The sequence below is a fragment of the Marmota marmota genome, unplaced genomic scaffold (assembly GCF_001458135.2).
Source record: "Marmota marmota marmota unplaced genomic scaffold, marMar, whole genome shotgun sequence".
NCBI lineage: Eukaryota > Metazoa > Chordata > Mammalia > Rodentia > Sciuridae > Marmota > Marmota marmota.
The window spans coordinates 13,317,119-13,339,642 of NW_026000164.1; the positions used below are offsets into that span (position 1 = coordinate 13,317,119).

At 45.0% G+C, this 22,524-nt stretch overlaps 1 protein-coding gene across 2 annotated transcripts in view; it reads left to right on the top strand.

The window, feature by feature from the left end:
- The window catches only part of Creb3l2 (cAMP responsive element binding protein 3 like 2), a 111,139-nt gene extending 89,277 nt beyond the window's left edge, over positions 1-21,862 (top strand). Inside the window, exons 9-13 of one of the 2 annotated variants that reach the window (XR_007341842.1) lie at positions 11,856-11,955; positions 12,249-12,375; positions 14,411-14,624; positions 16,541-16,753; positions 16,796-21,862. Coding sequence is in view for 1 of the 2 variants with exons in the window: in XM_048786879.1 (XP_048642836.1) it covers positions 11,856-11,955; positions 12,249-12,375; positions 14,411-14,624; positions 16,541-16,616 (517 nt within the window). In the remaining variant the exon portion in view is untranslated. Of the gene's footprint in view, positions 1-11,855; positions 11,956-12,248; positions 12,376-14,410; positions 14,625-16,540 lie in introns of both variants that reach the window. The other variant, XM_048786879.1, reaches the window with a different exon arrangement.
- The last annotated feature ends 662 nt before the right edge of the window (positions 21,863-22,524 follow it).

A 22,524-nucleotide genomic window follows, 5' to 3' on the forward strand; every position in this document is an offset into this window, starting at 1 on the left:
TTTGGGGGGAACTTCAGTCACATTTTCCATAATGGTTATGTTAGTTTCTATTCTAATCAACAGTGCACGAGGGTTCCCTTTCCTCTTTATCCTCCTCAACATGTGTTATGTCTTGTCTTTTTTACAATAATCATCCTAACAGGTGTAAGGTGACATCTTGTGGCACTGATTTGCATTTTTTGATACCTAGTGATGTCAAATAGCTTTTCAAACCTTGGGAGACTGAGGCAGGAGGATCACAAGTTCAAGGCAGTCTCAGCAACTCAGTGAGAACTAGTCTGAAAAAAATAAGAATTTTCTTTTTTAAAGGGGCTGGGATAGCCAGGTGTGGTGGTGCATGCCTATAATCCCAGCAGCTCCGGAGGCTAAGACAGGAGGATCATGAGTTCAAAGCCAGCCTCAGCATTGGTGAGGCACTAAGCAACTCAGTAAGACCCTGTCTCTAAATAAAATACAAAATAGGGCTGGGGATGTGGCTCAGTGGCCATGGGCCCTTGAGTTCAATCCTTAGTACCCCCACCCCCTAAAAAACGGCTGGGGATGTGGCTCAGTGGTTGAGTGCCCCTGAGTTCAACCCCTGGTACCCCCAACCCCCAAAAAAGGGCTGGGTATGTGGCTCAGTTGTTAAATACCCCTGGATTCATTTCCCAGTACCCCCTCCCCCAAAATGTCTTTGAGGACCTTTGCCCTCCTTTAACTTGGGTTGCCCTTTTGTTATTGAGTTGTACGAGTTCCTTATATATTTTGGACATTAGCCCTAACGTTTCACAGGGTTTGTGAATGTTTTCTACCATACCATAGGCTGCCACTTCTTCTTTTCAATTGTTCTTTTGCTATGTGCACACTTTTTAGTTTGAGTCCCTCTTGTTTTTCATATTTTTTAAACTTAGAAGACGATATACATGTATTATATGCTCATTGCAAAAGAACTTTTGAAAATATATTTTTTTAAAAAATCCTGGTCCCTTTACTTAAATTGTTACATTCAGGGATTATTTTATATGTATTTTTACTGGGCATACTCCTGTATTGGAAACTGTTTTCATTTAACAAAAATGCACTGGACATATGTTTCTATCACTATATTTCTACAGAATCCTTATTTGAACCTCCATTTAAAGAATCTCTGTCATGACGTGGTATCTGAATGTGACCAGGGCTAGTGTAGGACACTCATTAGAGAAGGAAAATTTCTTTGTGGTTTTGTTTATTTTTAGCTTTCCTGAGGTACAATTCTTCATTTTTAAAGGGTATGGTGTCATGGGTTGACATGTGTGTCCACTGAGAAATGACGGCAATCCAGTGAATTAACACACTCAGCGCCTCAGTTACCACATTTTTTTATTCTTTTTTCCCCTCTTTTTGTTCTCTTTCTTCCTTTTTCTTTCTTTCTTCTTTCTCCTTTTCTTCTGTGCAGATGCTGAAGGCCTACCCTGTTAGCACATGCAGGGTCACACTGCAGTCACCTGCTGAATGTCAGGTCCCCAGAACTTGCCCATTCTATAAATGGAAGTCTGTACACGGTGACCAGCATCCCCTCTCACTGACCTCCTGGGCCTGGGCAGCCACTGTGCCTCTCTCCTCTTTCTGGGTTTGACTTTTTAAAAAATGTTCTACACATAAGTGACATGGTGCAGTATTTATCTTTCTCTGTCTGGGAATACTTGTCACCATGTCCCTTGACGGCTGTGAGCCTCTGTCACGGTTCCCACCAGTGGCCCTGTCTGTTCTCCTCACTTTTCTTCCTCTTCAAATTTTCTCCTGGTGAACAGCCTTTGTGTGGCGGTTGTGGCTGACAACCTTTCACAGATAATTTTACGAGGGAGCTGCTAGGGCCATGATATCTAAGACCAGTGGGTTTTAGTGTATTTCAAATTGAGAGGCAAATAAACAAAAGCAGAGCTTCTGTTGAAACAGGGCCCATGGCCTACAGTGCCGCCTGCTCCTCTTCCCCACCCAGGACCTCCCCTTGCTCAGAGGACTTCAAATTAGCCAAAATGACTACAGTGCAAGCACCAGCAATCCCCTGCCCCAAGTCAGCTGCAGGGAGCTGCCATTTGGGGCACATGGTGAGAGAAGACTTAGTCACATTATACCTTGTGAGTGACCTGGTGCTTGACCTAAGCCCAGGGCTGGGCTGACTGAACGCATAGCTGTGTTTATGCTCCTGTTGATGCTTCTTGCATTATTATCCTCTGGAGGCAGCAGGACAGAGGTAGAAATAACTACAATACATGGACAGGATCCTGGGCCACCAGAAGTGAGTGGGAGACCTTGGTGCCATTGCACCATCTCTCACGGTGTGGCATGACGTGGCAGGAGAATGCGCATGTGTCTCATCATTAACCAAATGGAAGGAAAAGGATTCTTTATTACATTTTCCTGGTTTTAGGCTACAGGGACTTTTCCATCTCTCCAGATGAACGTTAGTGCTTGGATTACAAATCACTTGTGAATCTTTTTGTTTAAACTGAACTAAGCAGTAACCTCCTAGCTTGGAGTTGGTTTCCAGGGGGAAATACCCTTTTATCTGAGCTCAGGACACTGAAAGGGGGTAGGGTCAGCAAGGAGAGAAGGACACTCTCTTCACCCTTCTCCAGGAGCCTCTTGGGGCAGAGCTGACATGCTGTGGAAGCACCTTGGCACTTTCTTTGCTGAGACGATTCACTAATTGCACGCCATCAAGAAATGTGTGAGATGGAAGTGAGATGGTTTCCCCAGGGCTCTTCTTCCTGAGCTCATCAGGAAATACATTTTCACTTACCGGGCGGTGCCCATGTGTGTCTGCTAGAGAATCCTCTCTGCTTCCCTAAGCTTGTCCTTGTTCTCTCTGATCTGCTAGCTCTCTGGATGGCCCCACCTTCTCTCCTTCTTGACACACACTGTCACTTCTGCTTACATCCTCTTCTTCCACATAAGTGATGCACATTTCCTACCCAGCACATCGGTTTTAGGTGTGCGTGTGGCTCGGTTTGCTCCATCTGGACTCATTTTATTCTTATCCTTCGATAGGGCTGTGAGCTACCGTCCCTCTCCTCTAGCTGTAATTTATGGGAGCATAGGGGCTTAGAAATACACTTTAGATGTCATCTTTTTTAACCACGGATCACTTTATTTTATAGGAGGAGAGGCTGAGGTCCTGTGAGGTTAACACCATCCAAACATTTAGGAGTGGAGTAGGGTACAGGACTCAACCACTTAACTTTTAACCAGGTTCTTGCCTTGTTTTCTTCTGCTGCTGGGCCTCTCTTTCTTCACCCAGGATGGGACCAGTTTTAGATCTGGACAGGAGAGCCCTTGCGTGGGGTCCAGTGTTTTAGAGAGCCCTGCTCTGGCTGTCTTGCACCCATTCCTTCTTCATGGGACGAGCAGTCAGCAGGACAAAGGGATGTGTCTACCAGAACTCTGCGCTGCCCCTTCTAGACCATGCCCTGGTAGCTGGGGTCCTAGAATTCTCTGACCAAAGGGCCTCTGCCCATTTCCAGGGTCTGTGTGGTTTTGTACTCTGAGTCTGCTCTTGGAAGAACAAACCAGGTGACCAGTGGGTACCCCTGAGGCCAGTGGAGTGGTCATAAACAGTTCTTTGTGGAGGCTGTGCATGGAATTTGAACTTAGGCAGGTGCACCCATGAAATCCTTCCCAGCGTATCAGGTCTTGGATTCAGTTTGACCTTAGGGAAGACATGAGATTCCTGAGTCCAAGACAAAGGGCTGTGTCACCCAGAGCGGGAGGTAGTGTGAGCACCAGCGTATTTGCCTCCGTTCTCCTTGCCCTTGAGTTCCAGGGGAGATCCAGGTGGGTGCTGTGCTCTCAATGGGTTTGTGGCCTGAGCTTGGAGAAGCTCCTGCTTTTATAGCAAGTACTAAATAAGCCTGCCTTTGTGCCCAGAGGAAACATTTCTTCTTTTCTCCAGGTTACCATCTTGATAATCATTCTTGAGAACTGGCCCCTATAAGACAGGGCCTCTGGCCTGGCCATCCCCAGCAGAACAGCTCCTGTGCTCCTCCAATGTCTCTTCTGGGCATCATACGTCCTGGGTCTTCAGGACCATCTGACCCCTGTGGTAGACCAGGGATGGAAAGAGAAACACGGCAGGGCTGCTGCCTGGCATGGCTCTGGGCATCCTAGTAACCTCCTGGGCCTCCCCTGGGGAGTCCAAGAATTCTAAATTCAGAGGTAGCCTGGGAGGGCGCTGCGAGCGAGCAGCAGATGCTGAGAACGCCTGTGGACAGTTGGCCTGGCGTGGAGCTGGGTGAGGAGGAGCCTCAGGATGTGTGGCCTGTGGCTTCTGCTCTTCTCTTTCCCTAGACTCCACAGAAGGCGGAACATGCCGGTCTTGGCAGCCATCTCTACTGTGATCAGAATTAAGAATTTCTTAATTTTGTTCTTTGACCTTCTTTGTAGCTAGAGTTCTTCTCCCCAACACCCCATTTCTTAATTCTTTAAGATCACTATGAGATTCCTGGATAAGGTCTCTGCAGCCAAGTCTGGGCTCCCACTGCCCTCTGGCCCTCCTGGGCGGTTCGGTCTTTACAGCTGTGTTCCTTTGCACTGGTCACGCTCTTGCCCTCTTCTGTATGTGAGATCTTTGCACTTCCTTTAGACTAATGGGAGCTCCCTGCCACTCACAGAGAAGCCACAAAGTCAGATGGATGGCCCGAGTTATTTTTCTATGGACTAGTATCTTGGTCGAATTCACTTTTCATTTCTTCGCTGTCTCCAAGTTCTTGTTGTGTGGAAAGTATTCTTTTTCTTCTCAAGTGGAAATATTTCAAACTTCAGAGCTGTTGGGGACTAAACCAAGTTCCCCGAGGGATTAGAGGGACCTTTTAGTGTAATTTAGTGTAAAGTTAGAAATTCCACCAACCAGGAGATATTCTAGAATCCATTTTTTTTATGTTCCCGGCCCAGTATGTAATACAGTAATTTGGAACTGGTGTCTGGATTTTCTGATGGGGGAAATAAAACAACAAAACTAAAACTACTGTAGCTTCTAAATATGGCCGGTGTCATTTATGCATGTTCTATGATTTCATGGAAATGTAGGGTTCCAGCATCAAACTAATGTCACAGTTGTCTTCTGATGTTCACTTGAATGTTGGAAGTTGATGGCTACATAAATTGAAGCATGTTTAAGTTCTAACCAATTATTAAGGCTTAGCTTTTGTCTTTATCAAAAATGCACAAACATACATGTATGCATTTGGCATAATGAATCTCACTATTATATATAATTATAATGCACCGATAAAAATGTACAAACATAAAAAGAAAAGAAAAGAAAAAGGAAAGAAATGCTGTCAGGTCCCTGGGGGGAAAAAAAACTTCCCGTAATGTAGAAATCACTCGGATAGAAAAAAAGAGACTTTTTGTATTCTTTTTTTTTTCCTTTTTAATTTTGGCCAGAACCTCATGAACACTCCTCAAATTTAAGCCAGAGATGGTTATACAAATAGGCATTAATTCAAAGTTCAGGAGTTTTAGCTTATATAGTTGTCTTTTGTTATGTCACACTTAGTGTTCGGAGGTTTTGAGATAGCTCATGATTGTCCTTAAGTGTCTTCACAGAATTTGTAGACTGCTACTTGCCAATATCACATCCCTCCTCCTCTTCCTCCCCCTTGGTATAGATGTTTCAGCTTTTGGACACTCCCTCCAGCCCTTGAACTTGCTGGACACTAGCTCTCCATGACAAGGTTGGGCCAGGAGGGGGATTATGGTTGGATTTTGCCTCAGAAGGACATCATGCTTTATCCCATCCTGAGGCCACCTGAGATTCACTGGTATATTTTGTGCATGTGCATGTACTCTAGATTAATGACAGAATTTTTTGATTATGTAATCATTTTACATTTCATATAATAACATACCAGTCACACCATACGAACACACACACACATCATGTAGCAAACTAATGATATAACTAACGTTATATAGAGATATATACATGTGACTAACATATAAATACATAATCGTACAGTTAATTAATGTTTATATTTCACCAATTAATATTTACATACTGCCTACAATGTCCTCTGATTCTGTGTATCCTGTTTAGTTCCATTTCATTAAAAAGATACACCAGTCACCACCCAAGTAATTTTGCCACTCAGTAGTGGTTCATAATTGGGAATTTGGAAATTACTGTTCTAGGTGCTCCCAGAAGGATGTGATAAATTTTCTTCATCTCTGAAGGGGGCTGATCAACCCAGAGAGTGTTTTAGATACACATGTATGTGCACACACAGCATTGCCCATTGAGTTCCATTCCTAAGTAAGATGTGTTCCAAGATTGATGGGAAGTGTGTCTGCAGAGAGGCGCAGGTGGAAGCTCCCAACACAGCGAGTAATTGGGAACCACCAGTTCATTCTTCTTCCTGGGTCTGGATTCTGACTCCAGTGGGAAATTAGGTACCTGAGTGTCCAAAGTCCCACCTGCAATAACTGTATGGTTATTCTCACTGTCTTTTGTTCTCTCTTGTAAATAAAGGAAATAGAAGGAAACAAATTAAATCAAATACAAAGATAACATATGAGGCTATTGATTCGTTTCCTGGTTATTGTAAGATTGTGTCTCGCACTCTTGGGTACTTTTAAATGTTTTGCCCAATTTCCTCTGATGTGCCTCACAAAATACAGGGGATGCTTTATTTTGGGCAAGTCGGCCAGCTGCTTTCGACTGCTCTTTTGGAAGAAACTATATGAGGATAGCCACTAAGTTTATTTTTACATCTCGCCATAGGACAAAATCCACATTTCCAATCAAGTGTTGGACACTCCAGTTTAACAAGTCGTGAAAAATCTGTTGGCCCAGATAAATGTATGCTAAGAGTATTCCTTTCTCTAAATTAAGACCTTGCTCCCAGAAGCCCAAGAATTCATTAAGCCATAATTAGCCACGATCACTGATGATTTAAAATACAATAAGAAAGGGGAAGTTTATATTGAGCTTTGAAGGCACCATTGGGTCTGTCCTATGGGTGACTTTTTATAGCTTTAGTGTTAAAATAATTTTTCCATTTCATCTGAAGGCTGCCTTTTCTCCACCCAGCCCTTTGGTAATCGGGGTAGCAGCTGTCATCCAAGTCCTCAGTGCAACAGGCATCTGTCCTGGTGGCACCAGAGAAAGTACCACATCGGTGCAAATGAGCATATCAGTTATAAGGTCACACAGGCTTTCCAGTAAAAAGGACATGCTTCATCTGTCCTCTGTGAACAGAGACAGCAAGTGCTTTTCAAAGGAGTTCAGCAAACCCAGAGTGCCCCAGGAGGGGTGATTCTCCCATTGTCCTGTTAGCTGATGTGGTCAAGGAAATTATCTTTGATTAGCTGCATCGTCTCAGGACTGTGTAACTGGATGAGAGGCACCTACTGAAACTCTACCTGTAGTTCTGAGGTGTATGCTCAGGTCTCCCTCCTTTCAGAGCCCACCTTCCTCTTCTGCTCTGTGTGTACCATTGAGCAATCCTAAAGTCATGCCATCTACTTGTTGGGTTTCTGATAAAGGGACAGGTCCTATCTTTTCATTTGTCTAATAAAGCCTTGACTTCCTGGGACTTTCTGGACCTAAAGAAGGTTGAGGAATACCTTAGATTTTTTTTTTCACCTGCATTTCATCTTTGGTTACATCTAACAGTGTACCACAGAATGTTTATTTGCCTTTGTGTCTTTTATTTGTGCTGTTATCACTGAAGTTTTGCTAGTGTGCACTTCATTGCCATTGGCCTGGGTTTTAATGTGGCTGTCCCTTCTGTGTGGCTTGGTCCTTTTTAATAATATTTTCATGTCCAATGGTGGACAAATCTCTTCATTGGGCTGTTGTCAATATGATGTTTACTGTGATTGAATTTAAGAAAAATCTATTTAACTAAGCAGTATATCATGGTTGATTTTATTAGGTGACTGATTAGGGTACTGTGCTCTACCATATTAGAAAATACTCAAGCAGTGGGATCAGACTGTTCTCAACATCTTAGTCTTCTACTTACTAGTTTATATGAATTTAAGACAACTACTTAGTATTTTAGTGTAAGCAATTCCTATAAGCAATTCCTAGAACCCAGTCACTGTTATTTTCTTAGGATGAAAATCAGGGTGGTTTTTGTTGTTTGGTATGAGTGTATACAAATTTCCCAAAGTTTATTGGATCCTAGGAATCTATGTAGCTGTCTGAGTTGGACGAGTTAATCCACTTTGCTCTGATTAAAATCTGCCAATTGTTGGTTTCTTTGCCGGGTTGTCATTTCTACTGTCACACCATATGAGGATAGCCACTAAGTTTATTTTTACCCACCTTCACCCACTGAGCAGGGCACAGCAGCACACAGCACAGAACCCATCCCTATGGCCTTCCACCAAAATTCCAGACTATAAAAATATTCATTTTAAACCGCATGTTTGCTCATCTTAAAGAGCTGGATTATAAACTGTTAGAAATCAGGGATCGTTTTCATCTGCAGTGGATTCAGCAGATAATCATCTTTGAGTTTGGAACGGATGCAGTATGAATGTCAAGTAAAGGGCCCTACAGTTGGTAAGCACAGAGCTTCCCACTTCCTCCAGCCAGACTTAAATGGTCCTTCTTCCAAACTTGTAGCATTTTGCACCTATAACTGGGTGGGGCCACCTTGAACCTTAGCTTTCTATCTGTGGGCTTTAGGTGGATCTGCCTGCTGGATGTCTGTTTTAGGAAGGACCGGATGCCTCCTACGAGACTCTTCTCTACCAGAAATCAGAGGGGAGGACAGATTCGGAGCACTGTGTGAGATTTGTTTTCTTAGCAGTTTACACTCTTAAGACCTGACAAGGAGTAAGGGATGGGCAGAGATGAAGCAAGGAGTGTTTGCCAGTCAACAGGGACATTGGTAAAAAATAGAAATGGTGGTTTCACTTTCAAAACCTTAAGATTCTGGAGCAGAAGTATTGGGGCTCTGTTTCCGTCTGGAAAGGTCTATGTCACAGAAGGCTGGAAGGAGAGCGCTCACCCACCCCTGCACAGCGCTCCACTAAGCCTCAGCACCTCAGTGCCAACCAGCACACAGACACCAGGAGTGCCCAGGGCACAGCAGAGGTGCCTAGCAAAAGTGTTAGGCATCACTCAAGAAGACCAAGGAGGCAGGGGTCTTTGCTATAATTCAGCAGGCAGCCAAGACCTTATAAATTGGTATCATAGAAGTAGCCAGCATCCAAGAGGAAGGGGTTTGTGCTATGTGGTCTTGTCCAAGGGCTCACTAGTACATCTGCCTGCAAATTTCCAGAAACACCAGCCAGGAGAACCTAACAGGGACTTCGGGGCTGGCTTTATAGGTGGTAGCTAATCCAACATGTGCTGTGACCAGCAGAATCTCAGCTCTGTGAGAATGAATGCTCGCTCAGGAAGCGGCTGGGCAGTGGATTACTCAGTTTGTGGTTTTGAAAAGGCAGCTGTGCTGATGGCCACAAGGGAAGTATTCTGGGGAAGGCCTGCGAGAAGAGAGAAGAGGTTTGATGAGGGAAAAAAGATGCCGCAGCAAAGGATCACTTAGTTATAAACTTTTTCTCTAAGTGGAATTTGCTTAATTTTAATTTATTTTTTGCACCGTTGGGAATCAAGCCCAGAGCCTTGCATATGGTAGGGAACCATTCTGCCACCTTGCTAGATACCCAACCCTTTAAGTACAATTTAAAATAATCATGTGTCAGTATTTCTCAACATGCAGAATGCTTTTAAAGAATATATATAAACATAAACCACGTCTAAACTGATTGTACTTTTACATAACCAGAAACAAAAAAAAGTACAAATGCATAATTTAGTTAAGAAAATAAAAAGACCTCCACATTAAATAGAAGTTAAATTAATGATATCACTTAATGGGATGAATGATTTTCCTTGACTTATTAAAATTACACATTACTTCTGCTTTGAAATGTGCATGTAGGATCACACAGGCTTTTTTGTGTGGGAGGGATACTGGGGATTGAACTCAGTGACACTCAACCACTGAACCACATCCCCAGCCCTATTTTGTATTTTATTTAGAGACAGGGTCTCACTGAGTTTCTTACCACTGAAACTGGCTTTGAACTCGCAATTCTCCCGAGCTGCTGGGATTTACAGGCATGTGCCACTGCACCAAGCCACACAGGGCTTTTTGAGTTCAGAAAACTTCAGATACATATGCTCCTCAAATTCTTGCTTCCATTATCCATTTAAATTGCTGAAGCAAAACCATTCTTATGGCCAGCCTGCCCTGGATTTGCTTAATTTGGGAGAAGTTGTAAACCATGGAAAACCTTGCTTGCATGTCCAGCACCTGAAACCTCTTCAGACGATAGACTGAGATGAGAAGCAAGGTGGCTATGAAAGCCCAGAATTCTGCAAACAAGTGGTTTGCTGATGTTTTCCAGTGAAATTGTGTGGCTCCAACATTACATCACTGCATGAATTTTCTGAAAATCTTCAAGACTCAAGAAAACACATCTGCGTATAAAAATGTTTCCACTTTGCTGTGTGCATGGAGTTGGGGAAAATGACGAGGGCGAGGAGGGGCTTCAGCTCTTTCCTTACTCTCGTGCAGAATTCACACAGATCGTCTAGTTCAGAAGGGTGTGCGCTCAGCTCCCTGTCTGTGCCTTGTCGTGTTCAGGATTTGCAGAGAGTTTCGCCATCTGCTCTTTCTGGGTCCCGATGTCACACAACGTGGAGCACAGACTGCTCTCTCATCCCCAGACCTCTTTGAGGGAATGTGCAGTTGTCCACTTTTTGTTTCTCTGCCCCTGTTCTGCCTTTCCCAGGAGGAAGAGGAGTGTGTATTGGAGGCTGATTTCTCAGATCCCTGGTTCTGAGCCTGAGGGTCTGGTTGAGCAGGCCGCTCTGCTCTTTGGTATTTTGGCTTCCTTTCTGGTGTGGACCTGCTGTGAGCCTTTGAGAACCACTTCAGGTCTGAGGTGCAATGGCCCTTTGCCTCCCTGACCTTCCTGGTTTTCCTCCTTCTCTTTCCCCTTCAGTATGCCATCCGGATGCCTGCTGCTCGGCGACACTGTGACCATTTTAAGTCACAGGCGCCACCTCAGGCCAGCCCTTCTGGTTTTCTCTGCTGGTCCTTGTCCTCTCTAGCTGTTCTCCTTTCTTATGTTTTCATCAGTGTTTCTTATCTCTCAGTGAAGAGGGTTCTCCTCGAAATCACTGCCGCACTAGGCCATTAAGGCTGCTGTGAACACACTGTAAGCTGCGCGGCTTATAAACAACAGATATTTCTTGCTCATAGCTCTGGAGGCTGGAAACCCAGGTCAAGGTGCTGACTTGGTTTCTGGTGAGGATGGGCTTCCTGATTCTAAAAGCTGTCTTCTAGTTGTGTCCACACGTGGTGCCAAGGGAAGAATGCTAGTCTGTCCATCCCTCATAGAGGCAGTAATCCTACCCGAGGGCTCCTCCCTCATGCCCTACTCAAAGGCCCCACTCTTCACACCATCATATTTGCCATATAATTTTTTTGCAGTGGGTGGTGGGAGGTGGGCAACAAACATTGAAACCATAGTGACCATCCAACAGCAGTGTTCGCTTTCCTTTGTTCTCAGCGTCTGGCAAGCAAGTCACATCTTAGCAGGGATCATTTGAGGGCTTTCTCTTGTTCAGAACAGAACAAGTGGTTAAGGTGTTGAGGTTGGTTCTGAGCTCCAGCAAGTTCTGGGGCAGTGGTGCTAGCAGGTACTGGCATCCATATTTTCTCCCAGAGGAATCTGTCCCTCAGAACTCTGGTTAAATATAGACCCAAGGCTGCAGCAACTTCCCTGGAACCTGGGTGGAGGGGCCACCAAAATTCATCTCTCATCTCTCACGTCCCTTCCTGGCTCTTGTTTGTTGCCATTGGCAGAACTCTTCTTCAGCAGCTCCAGAAGCTTCAGACTCTGGTGATGGGCAAGGTTTCTCGGACCTGCAAGTTAGCTGGCACGCAGACTGGCACCTGCCTCATGGTGAGTTTCCCAAAGGGACAGTGCAGGAACAATCCCTGGCCCCGTGCTCTGTCCCCAGTGTCTCCCACCTTGTCAAGGCCAAGTGCTGTGCAGCTGGAGAGACCTTGAAGCCTGCTCCAAGCATGTTCCTCTGCATGTCATTACAGCAATGTGACCTGAGGATGTAGTTTGGCAGACTGCCCCTTGATGGAGAGGACAGTCCATCTTCCCACTGTCCCAGGCATTGTAGGTCTACAGGTTTGCTCTGTGGAGTCTGAAATCGACATCTCCTGTGTTCTCTCCTCCCCTTCCAGGTTGTTGTGTTGTGCTTTGCTGTTGCGTTTGGCAGCTTCTTTCAGGGCTATGGGCCCTATCCTTCTGCCACCAAGATGGCGCTGCCCAGCCAGCATTCCATGCCAGAGCCGTACACAGCCTCCGTTGGTAAGAGAGCACTCAGCCACTTGGGAAGTATCTTGTTTTGCTTCTGTGGAACTGGATTTCTCAGCTTTCTGAAAGGAACCTTATGTAAACTCCAATTTTTAGAAAGAGGTACTAAAAGTGGAGCTTCTCCACTTGCACACAGGGGACTCTGGGGCTCAGAGTGCTGGTTCCCCTTGTGCCCCTCACCCACTGGGCGCAGGCAGCACTGGAAATTCTCTAGAGCTTGGGAAAGTTCAGCTTGCAAAATGCTGCTCCAGACTGTTCCTTGATGTGTTCTAGCATCCTCTTCTTGAGTTCTGATGAGAGAGTAGGATGTGGACTTTGAGAGGGGGCAAAGTAAGCTTTCTCTGACATTTTAAGAGAACTCCTGTGATTCTGCCTCCGCTGAGTGGAATTACATGTTACCATAGTCAGAATTTGTAAAGCAAAGTTGAAGAATCAGTCTGCTTTTCCAAGTATTATGCCTAAGATTTACAGATTGTGGAGCTCAGGTGTTAGATAAGAGGATATAAATCCATGAACTCTTCTAAATATGCAGGAGATAAAGGGGTAATGAGTAAGAAACACATATATGTATGCATACCAGGGCTAGTAAAAACAATCGTGCTGTTAGAAGGTACTGAATTTGGAATAGAGACGATTTGGGGAAAAAGGCACACTCATACATTGCTGGTGGGACTGCAAATTGGGGCAGCCAATATGGAAAGCCATACGGAGATTCCTTAGAAAACTGGGAATGGAACCACCATTTGACCCAGCTATCCCACTCCTCGGTTTACACCCAAAGGACTTAAACACACCATACTACAAGGACACAGCCACATCAATGTTTATAGCAGCTCAGTTCACAATAGCTAAACTATGGAACCAACTAGATATCCTTCAGTAGATGAATGGATAAAGAAAATGTGGTATGTATACACAATGGAATATTACTCAGCACTAAAAGAGAATAAAATCATGGCATTTGCAGGTAAATGGATGGGGTTGGAGAATATCATGCTAAGTGAAGTAAGCCAATCCCAAAAAACCAAATGCTGAATGTTTTCTCTGATATAAATATGTGATTCATTATGGGGATGGCGGGGCAGCATGGGAGGACTAGATGAACTTTAGATAGGGCAAAGGGGTGGGAGGGAATGGGAGGGAGCATGAGGGTAGGAAAGACAGTGGAATGAGACAGACCTCATTACCCTAAGTACATGTATGAAAACACAAATGGTGTGACTCTACTTTTTGTACAGCCAGAGACATGAAGAATTGTGCTCTATTTGTGGAATGTGAATTGAATTGCATTCTGCTGTCATATATAACAAATTAAAATAAATAAAATTTAAAAAAAAATTGTGGTAATTACCAGCTAGGTGTATCTCTGCCAGGTATAGGACAGAAGCACGAGCCTTTCCAAATGAGTTCAGTGACCTATTGGGAAGTTTGTTTTCCCCAAAGGAATATTTCTTTAAATCTTGGGAGCCAATGGGAGCATAGCTTCTATGTCGAGGAAAATTGCTGCAGAGCCATCTAGCTATGTGGCTGTCCCATAAAACAAAGGATATTGTCTGCAGCCTCTGGTTTATGGCTTTGGCTTCGTATCCTCTCCCCATATTCTTGATGAAAATGCCTTTCTATCTTCCCTCCCTACAAGACCTGCTCAATGGGGACGCTGCTTGTTTTAGCTGAGTCTGGACATCTCCAAGTATTTGACTCCTACTTGCGTGAATGTTTTCCCTCGATAGTCATGGGTGGGTAAGGAGGGGAGTTTTATTTTCAAAGCACTGGGGGTGGTAGTGGCTTTGTGTTTGTTTTCTATTGTTCTTCCAGCACTGTATAATTGGTATAATTTTTCAGTGCACAAACTCTGAAGCCCTGAAGCCTTTATAGAAAGCCGAATCCAGTTGGCATCCTAAGTCTTGGACAAGAACAGCACATCAATTTTCATCTGCCACTGGCCCTGGGCATTGGGAGGGAGGAAATGTGTAGGACTCCAGTTTTTTTTTTTTTTTTTTAACACCTTATTGTTTTTCTCGGTCCTTAGTGAGATCCAGGAACCTGCTGATCTATGAGGAACAATCTCCCCTGGAGGAGTCGTCCAGTCCAGCCTCGCCTGGGGAGCTTGGGGGCTGGGAAAGATCCTCCCTGCTCAGGGCCTCAGGGCTGGAGTCCCTGCCAGATGTGGATCTTCCCCATTTCATTATCTCGAATGAGAGCGGCCTGGAGAAGTCTGTGCTGTTGGAGCTGCAGCAGCACCTGTGAGTCCTAGGATGGCTCTAGCCCCATGGTGTGCTGAGGATGGGGTCGGGGGAGCCACCTGTCAGGGGGCTAAGGACTCTCCTAGAGACCTGGGGTGGTTCCTCGGCTCTCCTGGACCTGTTTCCATGACCACTGGCAGTAGGGAGTGTCTGCCTCTCAGCAGTGGTTTCCCGGAGCGGGGAAAAGGCCTAGTGGAACTCCCTGATGTCCCCAGCATCAGTTGGGAGCAGGTAGTGGTGGCACCAGAGTGAGGGAAGGTCTGAATCCCCCTCAAAGCCGCATAACAGCAGTGTTGGCTATGCAATCCCTCAGATGTTCTCTAGCTTCCTTCCAACCAGAGGGAAAATAAATGTTTTGTTGTATATCAATAGACATTTATAGTTTCTGTGTCAATTCAGAAGTATTAACTATAACTGTGGATTCAGTGTGATTTACCTGCAATGCTTGGGGCTAGACATGCTTTGAATTGAGAATTATTTTTTATTTTGGAATATATTTGCATATGCTTAATGAGATATCTTGCTGCTGGAACCCAAGTCTAAAGGTGAAATTCATCTGTTTCACATCATAGACACATAACCCAAGGGTAATTTTATACATTATTTGTAGTGCTGCCTGCACTATAGTGTTGACTACGACCTTTCACATGAGGTCAGGTGAGGGATTTTCCACTGGTGGCATCCTGTTGGCCCTGAAAGTTTTAGATCATGGAGCATTCAGAATTTGGATTTTTGGTTTAGGGATGTTCAGCTTATATAAACTTATAATTACATATCTACATTGGAAATGATAAGTGTTTAGAGGCCCTGTGTGTGTATATTTTCCCATATTGCAAATACCTTGTATTGGGCTCTGATTCTCCCTGAGTTGTTCCTCTTAGATAGTTATGGGGAAAACATCCTTTTGAAAACATAAAGGCTGATAGGACCACAGGTATTGTTCCTGGGGGAGGTACCTGGGCATGCCCATCAGCATACCTGGGTAGTATAGTTGGTGATTCAGCCGAGCTCTGCTCCTGGGCTTCCCAGCACTCAGGCTGTTACGGTATCAGTGGGAAAGATTGCATTTCACATTCTTCAGCCTTCTTCCCTCGACCCATTGAGGGAAGATTCACAATTACATATATTTTATATGTATCATTATACATGTACATTTAACATTTACTAGTGCCGAAGGTGTCAAGCACGTTACAAGTGTGCTGTCATATAAATCCCTTTAACTACCCGAAGAGGTCTGACATTATCTTTATTTCCATTGTAGAGAAAATCTGGAGCCACCCTGAAGCTCTGTTGGATAGAGCTACTGGATTATTTGGCTCATAACTCCAAAAGAGAGGACATCAAGCCTTCTCTCCTCTTTACTAAGCCTTTGAAAGTCCCATTCAAATTCCCCTTGTTTTGTGGTATCTCCTGGATGGTAAAGGCTTCTTAGCTCCCATCCGAATGCCTAGAGACTTCTAGGCTGTTACACAATTTGATAATGTCTTTATTTTCTGTTTTAGTATTGTTTCAAATTAATGCACTTTAAAAAATCCTTATCTGGATTATTAGGTCTTCAAGACCAGGGATTAGCCATTATCCTTTTATTTCTCCTTCCCAAAATTTAGCACCGGGCTCAATATCCTTAGTAAATACAGTCATCTAAAGCAATTTATAATAACCAGTGTACAGCCACCATGCTTATCCTCTGGGCTGGGATGCCTGGTCTTGGGTGGGGATAAAGGTAGGAATGTGGACAAGTGGGTAGCAGCGGACATTGAGAGCAGAGAATTAACTAGGGAGTGAAAAAGACAAGCCTGGTTGTGCCCCCCCTCCACCGGGGTTGCAACCATCCAGGGATCATGTGACACTGAGAAGCATGGGATTTGTAGCTAAAGGTAGTGGCTAATATTTTTTTTTTTTTGATGCCTTTACAGGGTCAGCACTAAACTGGAGGGGAACGAAACACTAAAAGTTGTAGAACTCGACAGAAGAGTGAACACCACCTTCTAATGAGGCCGCCTCCACCCCCACCCACCCTGCTTCCCCTAACTCTGCTTCTCAATCCCCACTCCACCTTCGCGAGGTTCCCTCTGTGCCGCTGGGTCTTGATGGAGTCATGGATAGGCGTTAATGGTTGGGATGGGAGACCAGCCTGGGTTTTCCATCTTCTTGCCCTGCTGCTCCCGAGCCCGAGGGAGCTGGCATCTCTCCTCCGTTTTCCTTACTGCCATAGGAAATTGTTTCAGGGGTGGGGTGGGGGTGGGACAAGCAGGCTTGTTTCCACCTTTAGTGCCAAAAAGATACTGCCTGATTCGCCCCTGTAAGGTGTGACCCCTGCCCCACCCAAAAAGAGATGACGGTTTCAGTTGAGACCCCAGACTCTAGCCACAAAAACAGCATGAGGCCTGTTGGGATTTGGAAAGCACTGACTTTTGTCCTCCCTTGCTCACACCTGGGCCTCCAGTGTGAAAGCCCCATCAGCCCTGGGAGCTCCTGGGCATCCTGACAGTACCCTCTCTCCACTCTGCCCTTGGAGCCCTGCTGGACTGCCCCCCCACTCTGGTGCAGGCAGACTAGGGGCCCCCCGTCATATTCTCAGGCCGCAAGTGCAATGCCTGAGGCATCAGGCTTTTCTCCTCCAGGCAAACCTGCCCACCCCGTTGCTTGTAGAACCTCCCCACAGCCTCTCTCCCTCCCCCATAGTTCTGCCTTCCCAGCTTCTCCTCCCCATTTGTAAATAGTATTTATTAGCTTGCCAAGGCTTCCCACTGGCAACCATGCTGAAGAGATTCAGGGCCTCCCTCGAAGCTAGCAATATCTTCTGTTGGCCTTCGGACCTAAGAGGGCACTGGGATCCCCATTTTCGATATGATGTTTTATTTGCTTCCTTTTTTTTTAATTGGAGGTCTGTAAAATAATGACTATGGAGAAATAATGTGTGTCCCCCTGTTGGATGAACTCAGAAGGAATGTGGCCCTGTGGCCAAATGCTATCTCCAGTTCCCACACCCGAGAAGGGAAGCCCTGTCCCCACGGCAGGCGTTTCCGAGGACCCTGCTCCTGCCCTCTACACCTGCCTCCCCCTCCTTCTGTCCCACTTTGCCCTCCCTTAGCCATCTCAGCTGAGGGTGGGGGCGGATGGCATCTGGTGTGCACATTCTTATCTTTTATGGTCAGGTTTGGCTACTTCGCAGCTCACCCAAAGAGATATAACCTAAGCCCCAACCCACTTTTATTATTATTTTTTAATGATTAAAAGTAACTTTTGTAGTTTAAAAAATTTTTTTTCTCTTTCATACATATAAGAAATGGAAATTGCCTTTCTATTGTACAAGGTAGAAGACTCCCTTTAAATGTTTTGATGTCTCCCCCCCCCCGCCCCCCCGCAGCTTGTAAAAGATTTTGTGCAGGAAATGTGCTTGCATTGTGTACTTTAGTTTTAGTAGCCGCTGAGGGCCTTTATCGCTGGCTGCCCTCCCTCTCCCTCTCCCTCTCTCTCTCGGTCTCTCTCACTCTCATTATCTACATGGCCAATGGAGCCTGTACCTAAGAGGGATCATGTCCACTTGGGCCTCCCATTACATATCAGATGTAGGATGTGGCGTCATCGGCATCTGCCATCATATTCCCTAAACAGCGCTCTGCTTTCTCTGCCTGGGTCCACTTGGGGTCACCAAGGAGAGTGACCCCTCTGTCTCCCTGTTGTGAGGGGAGGTTTGTGATGGGAGTTAGCTGGGCTTACCTCATAGTGTGTCAGAGCATGGTGGCCCTGCTTTCTGTAGGGTGCTGGCTGTCCCTCTAGGGTGCTGGCTGCTGGTTCAGGCATCTGGACTGTGAGCAGGAGGGGCAGCTAGCAACTTCTGCTTCTGCTTTCCTTGGCTCCACCCTCTCAGGATTCTGATGCTTCTGGGCCTGGCTGGTGTCTGGAAACCACAGGCCTCAACACACACCATCCCTTTCTTTAAATGCCAGGTACTTATCACATGTAGGGATACCTTTGGGACCCTTCAGCAAAATCACAGAATTAACTCTAATAGGTGCTGAGAAAGGTACTCAAATGTAAGAGCAGAAGAGAGATATGGGCCAGCGCACCTATGTGCTGCATCTGAACCCGAGGGGTTTTATAGGAGCCAGGGTAGAAAACCCCGCTCTTCTGAATAGAAGCAAGAAGAGGAAGGAAACTTGTAGCCCTTAGTTCTTTGAGGATTTTATTTTCTCCCTATCTATTCTTGCTGGACATTGCTCTCTCCAAACAATAGGCTTTTGCTGTGGGAAACTGTCTTTCCAGAACAGGGGTCATCAACCAGAAAGCTCAAATGGCCTCTTAAAGGGGCTTCCAAGAGCCAGCCTTGCTGCTTGTCTGAGAAAGCCTCTCTCCACCACGGTTGGCTAGGGCGAACTAAACGGTGGTCCCTTCAGGAGGACAGAATGGGGTTGAAAGGACACAGAAGAGTGGGATCACACCAAATTGATTCCAAATGCTTAATGGATTTTTGCACAAGTCCTGTTCAAGGGTTGAGCTCAGAATATTAGTGGATTTGTTTTCCATAGCAAGCAAGTAGGCCCATAAATCAGTCAATAATTTGTGGTTAGCTCCAAGGATTTCAAATAGTGGCAGACATTGGCACCTGAACTTTAGTTTTGACAAATCTGAGACTGTTAGAGCAACCAGAAACCATAACAATAAATCTCATTATATTTTCCATCATGTAAACAGGTTTTCCCTCTTCTCTTTCATTGATTACATGAGTAAAAGAAATATCTTGCAAAGACTCAAGAGAACAAGTAATTTTTTACTGGATGAGAAGTGAGTGACCCAGGCCCCCCACCCCACCCCGTGTGGTTCTTTCTACAGCTCTCAACTTTGCACTTAGAAATGGACACTGTAAATGAGAAGGCTCAGCGCCAGCTTCAAGAAAGAATTTCTGGGAAGTGTCAGGACACTGGAGTCTCACTCACAGAAAGAGCATTCTAGAAAAGTCTTGACAGCTGAACTAAGTTGCTGCATGTCAGCAAGAGGTGGGGGTGGGATTTGATATCAATGCAGGCAAGATTAGATAACCTTTGGGTAACATAAATAATTTTGATTTGCAGATCTAGTTTGTAGACTGGGAAAGCAGCTGCCAGTTCAACTTATTTAACAAGTCAACTATAAATTCAGATTTTTTTCCTTATTAATCTCTAGGTTCAGGTTGGATACCAAAAAGTGGTCTGAGCCTTATATGGAGCAGGGGTGTTGACTTGATGCTTCTCTATTCAGGCACTGAGTCAGTGTCCAGTAGTTTTGTCACACGTGCTTTATTACAATTCTTTTTCAGCATTTCATGTCCCCTCCTTTCCCTGTTCAGACACCAAGCAAAAGCAGAAGAGCAGAATCAGAGGCCCCTCTGGGCCAGCTCCTCTGAACACACACGTCATCTGAGTTGTGCATGTGAGCACCGCCCAGAAATGGAGACATCCCCTCCCCATTTGAGGAATGTCTATCCCTGCAACCTGGCCAAAATGGGGACCTGGAGGAGGGAGACAAGGCTTGGCTGCCCCCTTTGTCCACCACAGGTCACTATTTTGCTTCTGTTGAACCTAATCTTTGAGAAACCTGGATGAGAGACCTTGGCATTCCTGCTTGCAGGACTGGAAGGACCTAGGAAGCCATTTGCCATAGGAGAATCCCAGAGTGAGGGACCTCCCAATTGAAGGTTTTCAGCTGAGACAATTTGCACATGTGATAGGCTGAGCCTGCCTGAGAGGACAAGAGAGAGGAGGGGGCTGTGAGACAGGGACCTAGAAGGAGCCAGAGATGGATTCCAGATCAATCATTCATCCATTTATTCAGCTACCCCTCAGACTTCAGTTTGCTAAGAGTGCTGCCTGAGGCCGCAGGGAATGTTGGGGCATAAGAGAGATCGAAGAAGCTTTATTTAATCAATAGCTATTCAAGTGCTAGGTGTCCCTCTGTCTCTCTTTCCCTCTGTGCGATACACACACACACACACACACACACACACACACACGCCTCCCTTATCTTTGATACTTACTTGTGCCTTAAATGTGCCTTATGTATGAACCCAGGACAACAGGAACCCCTTGTCCCGGGAGATGTTATATGTAGACTTATGAGATTGAAGTGAATGTGGGGAAAATAACTTTCAAAAAGCTCAAAATGGTTTCCTAAAAGTAAGCCACTGTTTTTAGGTTCACCCATCAGGAGAAAGAAATAGGGTTATATCCATTAGGAAAATCCATTTTATAGAGGTGCAATCACATCAAAATAAATGGACAGCCAAGATTAAAGGTATTATAAATCCTCACAGCAAAGCATTTTCTGAGTGCAGAGGAACCTGGTCCATCTGAGGATTAATGCTCCATGCTTCTGTGGTCAGAGGGTCAGAACTCACCAGAGAGGGAGAGAGAGAAAGCCTAGGTGTTTTATTATTTGGGGAACAAAATTCAGGAATGTTTTGTTTGTTGTGGTGTGGTTTCCATAGTGGAGGGAAATAATATTTGGTGGTTGTTGGCTGAGGTGTTGGATGTTGTGCTAAATAAGTTTGCATCTTTTATAGATACAGAAAACAAAGGCAACTAGTTAATCACCATGAGGTGAGAGAGAACCCAGTGAGATGGAGTAGGTTGAGCACGTTCCTTTTGGAGGGCTCTGTCGACCTTCAGGCTGTGGCAGGGAAGAGTTTCTGCCAGTGCGGTGGCCCTGCTGTGCCTGCCCAGCTCTCCCTCTCCTGCAGAGTGTGCTCCAGATGTCTGTCTCCTCTCTTTCACATCCCATCCTCTGTGAGTTGCAGCTAGCAGCCTTTGCATTTGGGAAAAGGGAACCCAGGGATTTCAGCTCTATTTCTCTGCTCTTATCCCTCGCTCACCAGCTGCGTGGAAAAATGAACTTTTTGCACTCGTGGTCTACACTGCTTAGAAAATCTCTCTTTTAGATAAAGTGCTTTATGAGTCTATGGAAAACACCGGCACTCTCTGCAAACTGTGAGTGACCCTTTTGGAACAATGGTGAGCAGACCCTGGGCTGTCATCATCAGTGAGCTTTAATGTCTGTTCTCACAGCGGGCTTTCCTCTCTCTTGTAGCAGGTTATATAGATCAGCAGTGTTTAAGTCTAAACACATTGTAAGTCTATTATATGTCCTGTTGCATTATTTTTATGGTCTTTTATTCCCTATCCTACTAAGTAAATACCAAAAAAAATTTTTAAAAAAGCTTTGTATTTAGTTTGAAAAAAATAAATTGAAATTGTAATGCATTTGTATTTCCATTTCTTGCAAATAAATATTTTTTCTTAAATAGTAAAATGTTGTCCAGTCTTTAAAATCCTGGTAATGTGGTTTTAAAAGCATTTTGCCCTTTTCCAAAACACGGACTTATGCACGTACATATAATCAATCTCTCCTGATTATCTGGTCAACGTGAAAGCAGCAGCTCAAACTAGCAATTTGTATATTATGTGGTGCTAAATCCAAGTCAAGAAATGTAATTGTTTTTTTCAGTCAGTGACAGGAAGAGAAATCGTTTTCTCCAGAGATTTCACTAGCCTGACTGCTATTTGCGTTGCCTCCTCCAACTATCCCCTAACTAGACTCAAAGGTCTCTGGCTTTGATTTTGCTTTCCTGGTCTCTGGATGCCTGAGAATGAGACTTTGAACTCGAGCCAGAAAGGAATGCTCCTTCTTCACTTGAACAGTTGAGGAGGAGGCCTAACACACATTCATGCTCCAAAAACTCGGATGAAATAGTTGATAAAGGTCAGTGCACTCGAGCAGAATAATCATCATTCCATTGCACTCTCTGGATCCCAATGTAATTTTCTCTACTCAGAGAAAGTAGGGGCTTCGTTTAATCTCAGAGCGAGTGCTCCAGGATGTTAAAGTCCAAGGGTACGGACTATGTCCACCTGGGGGGGGGGGG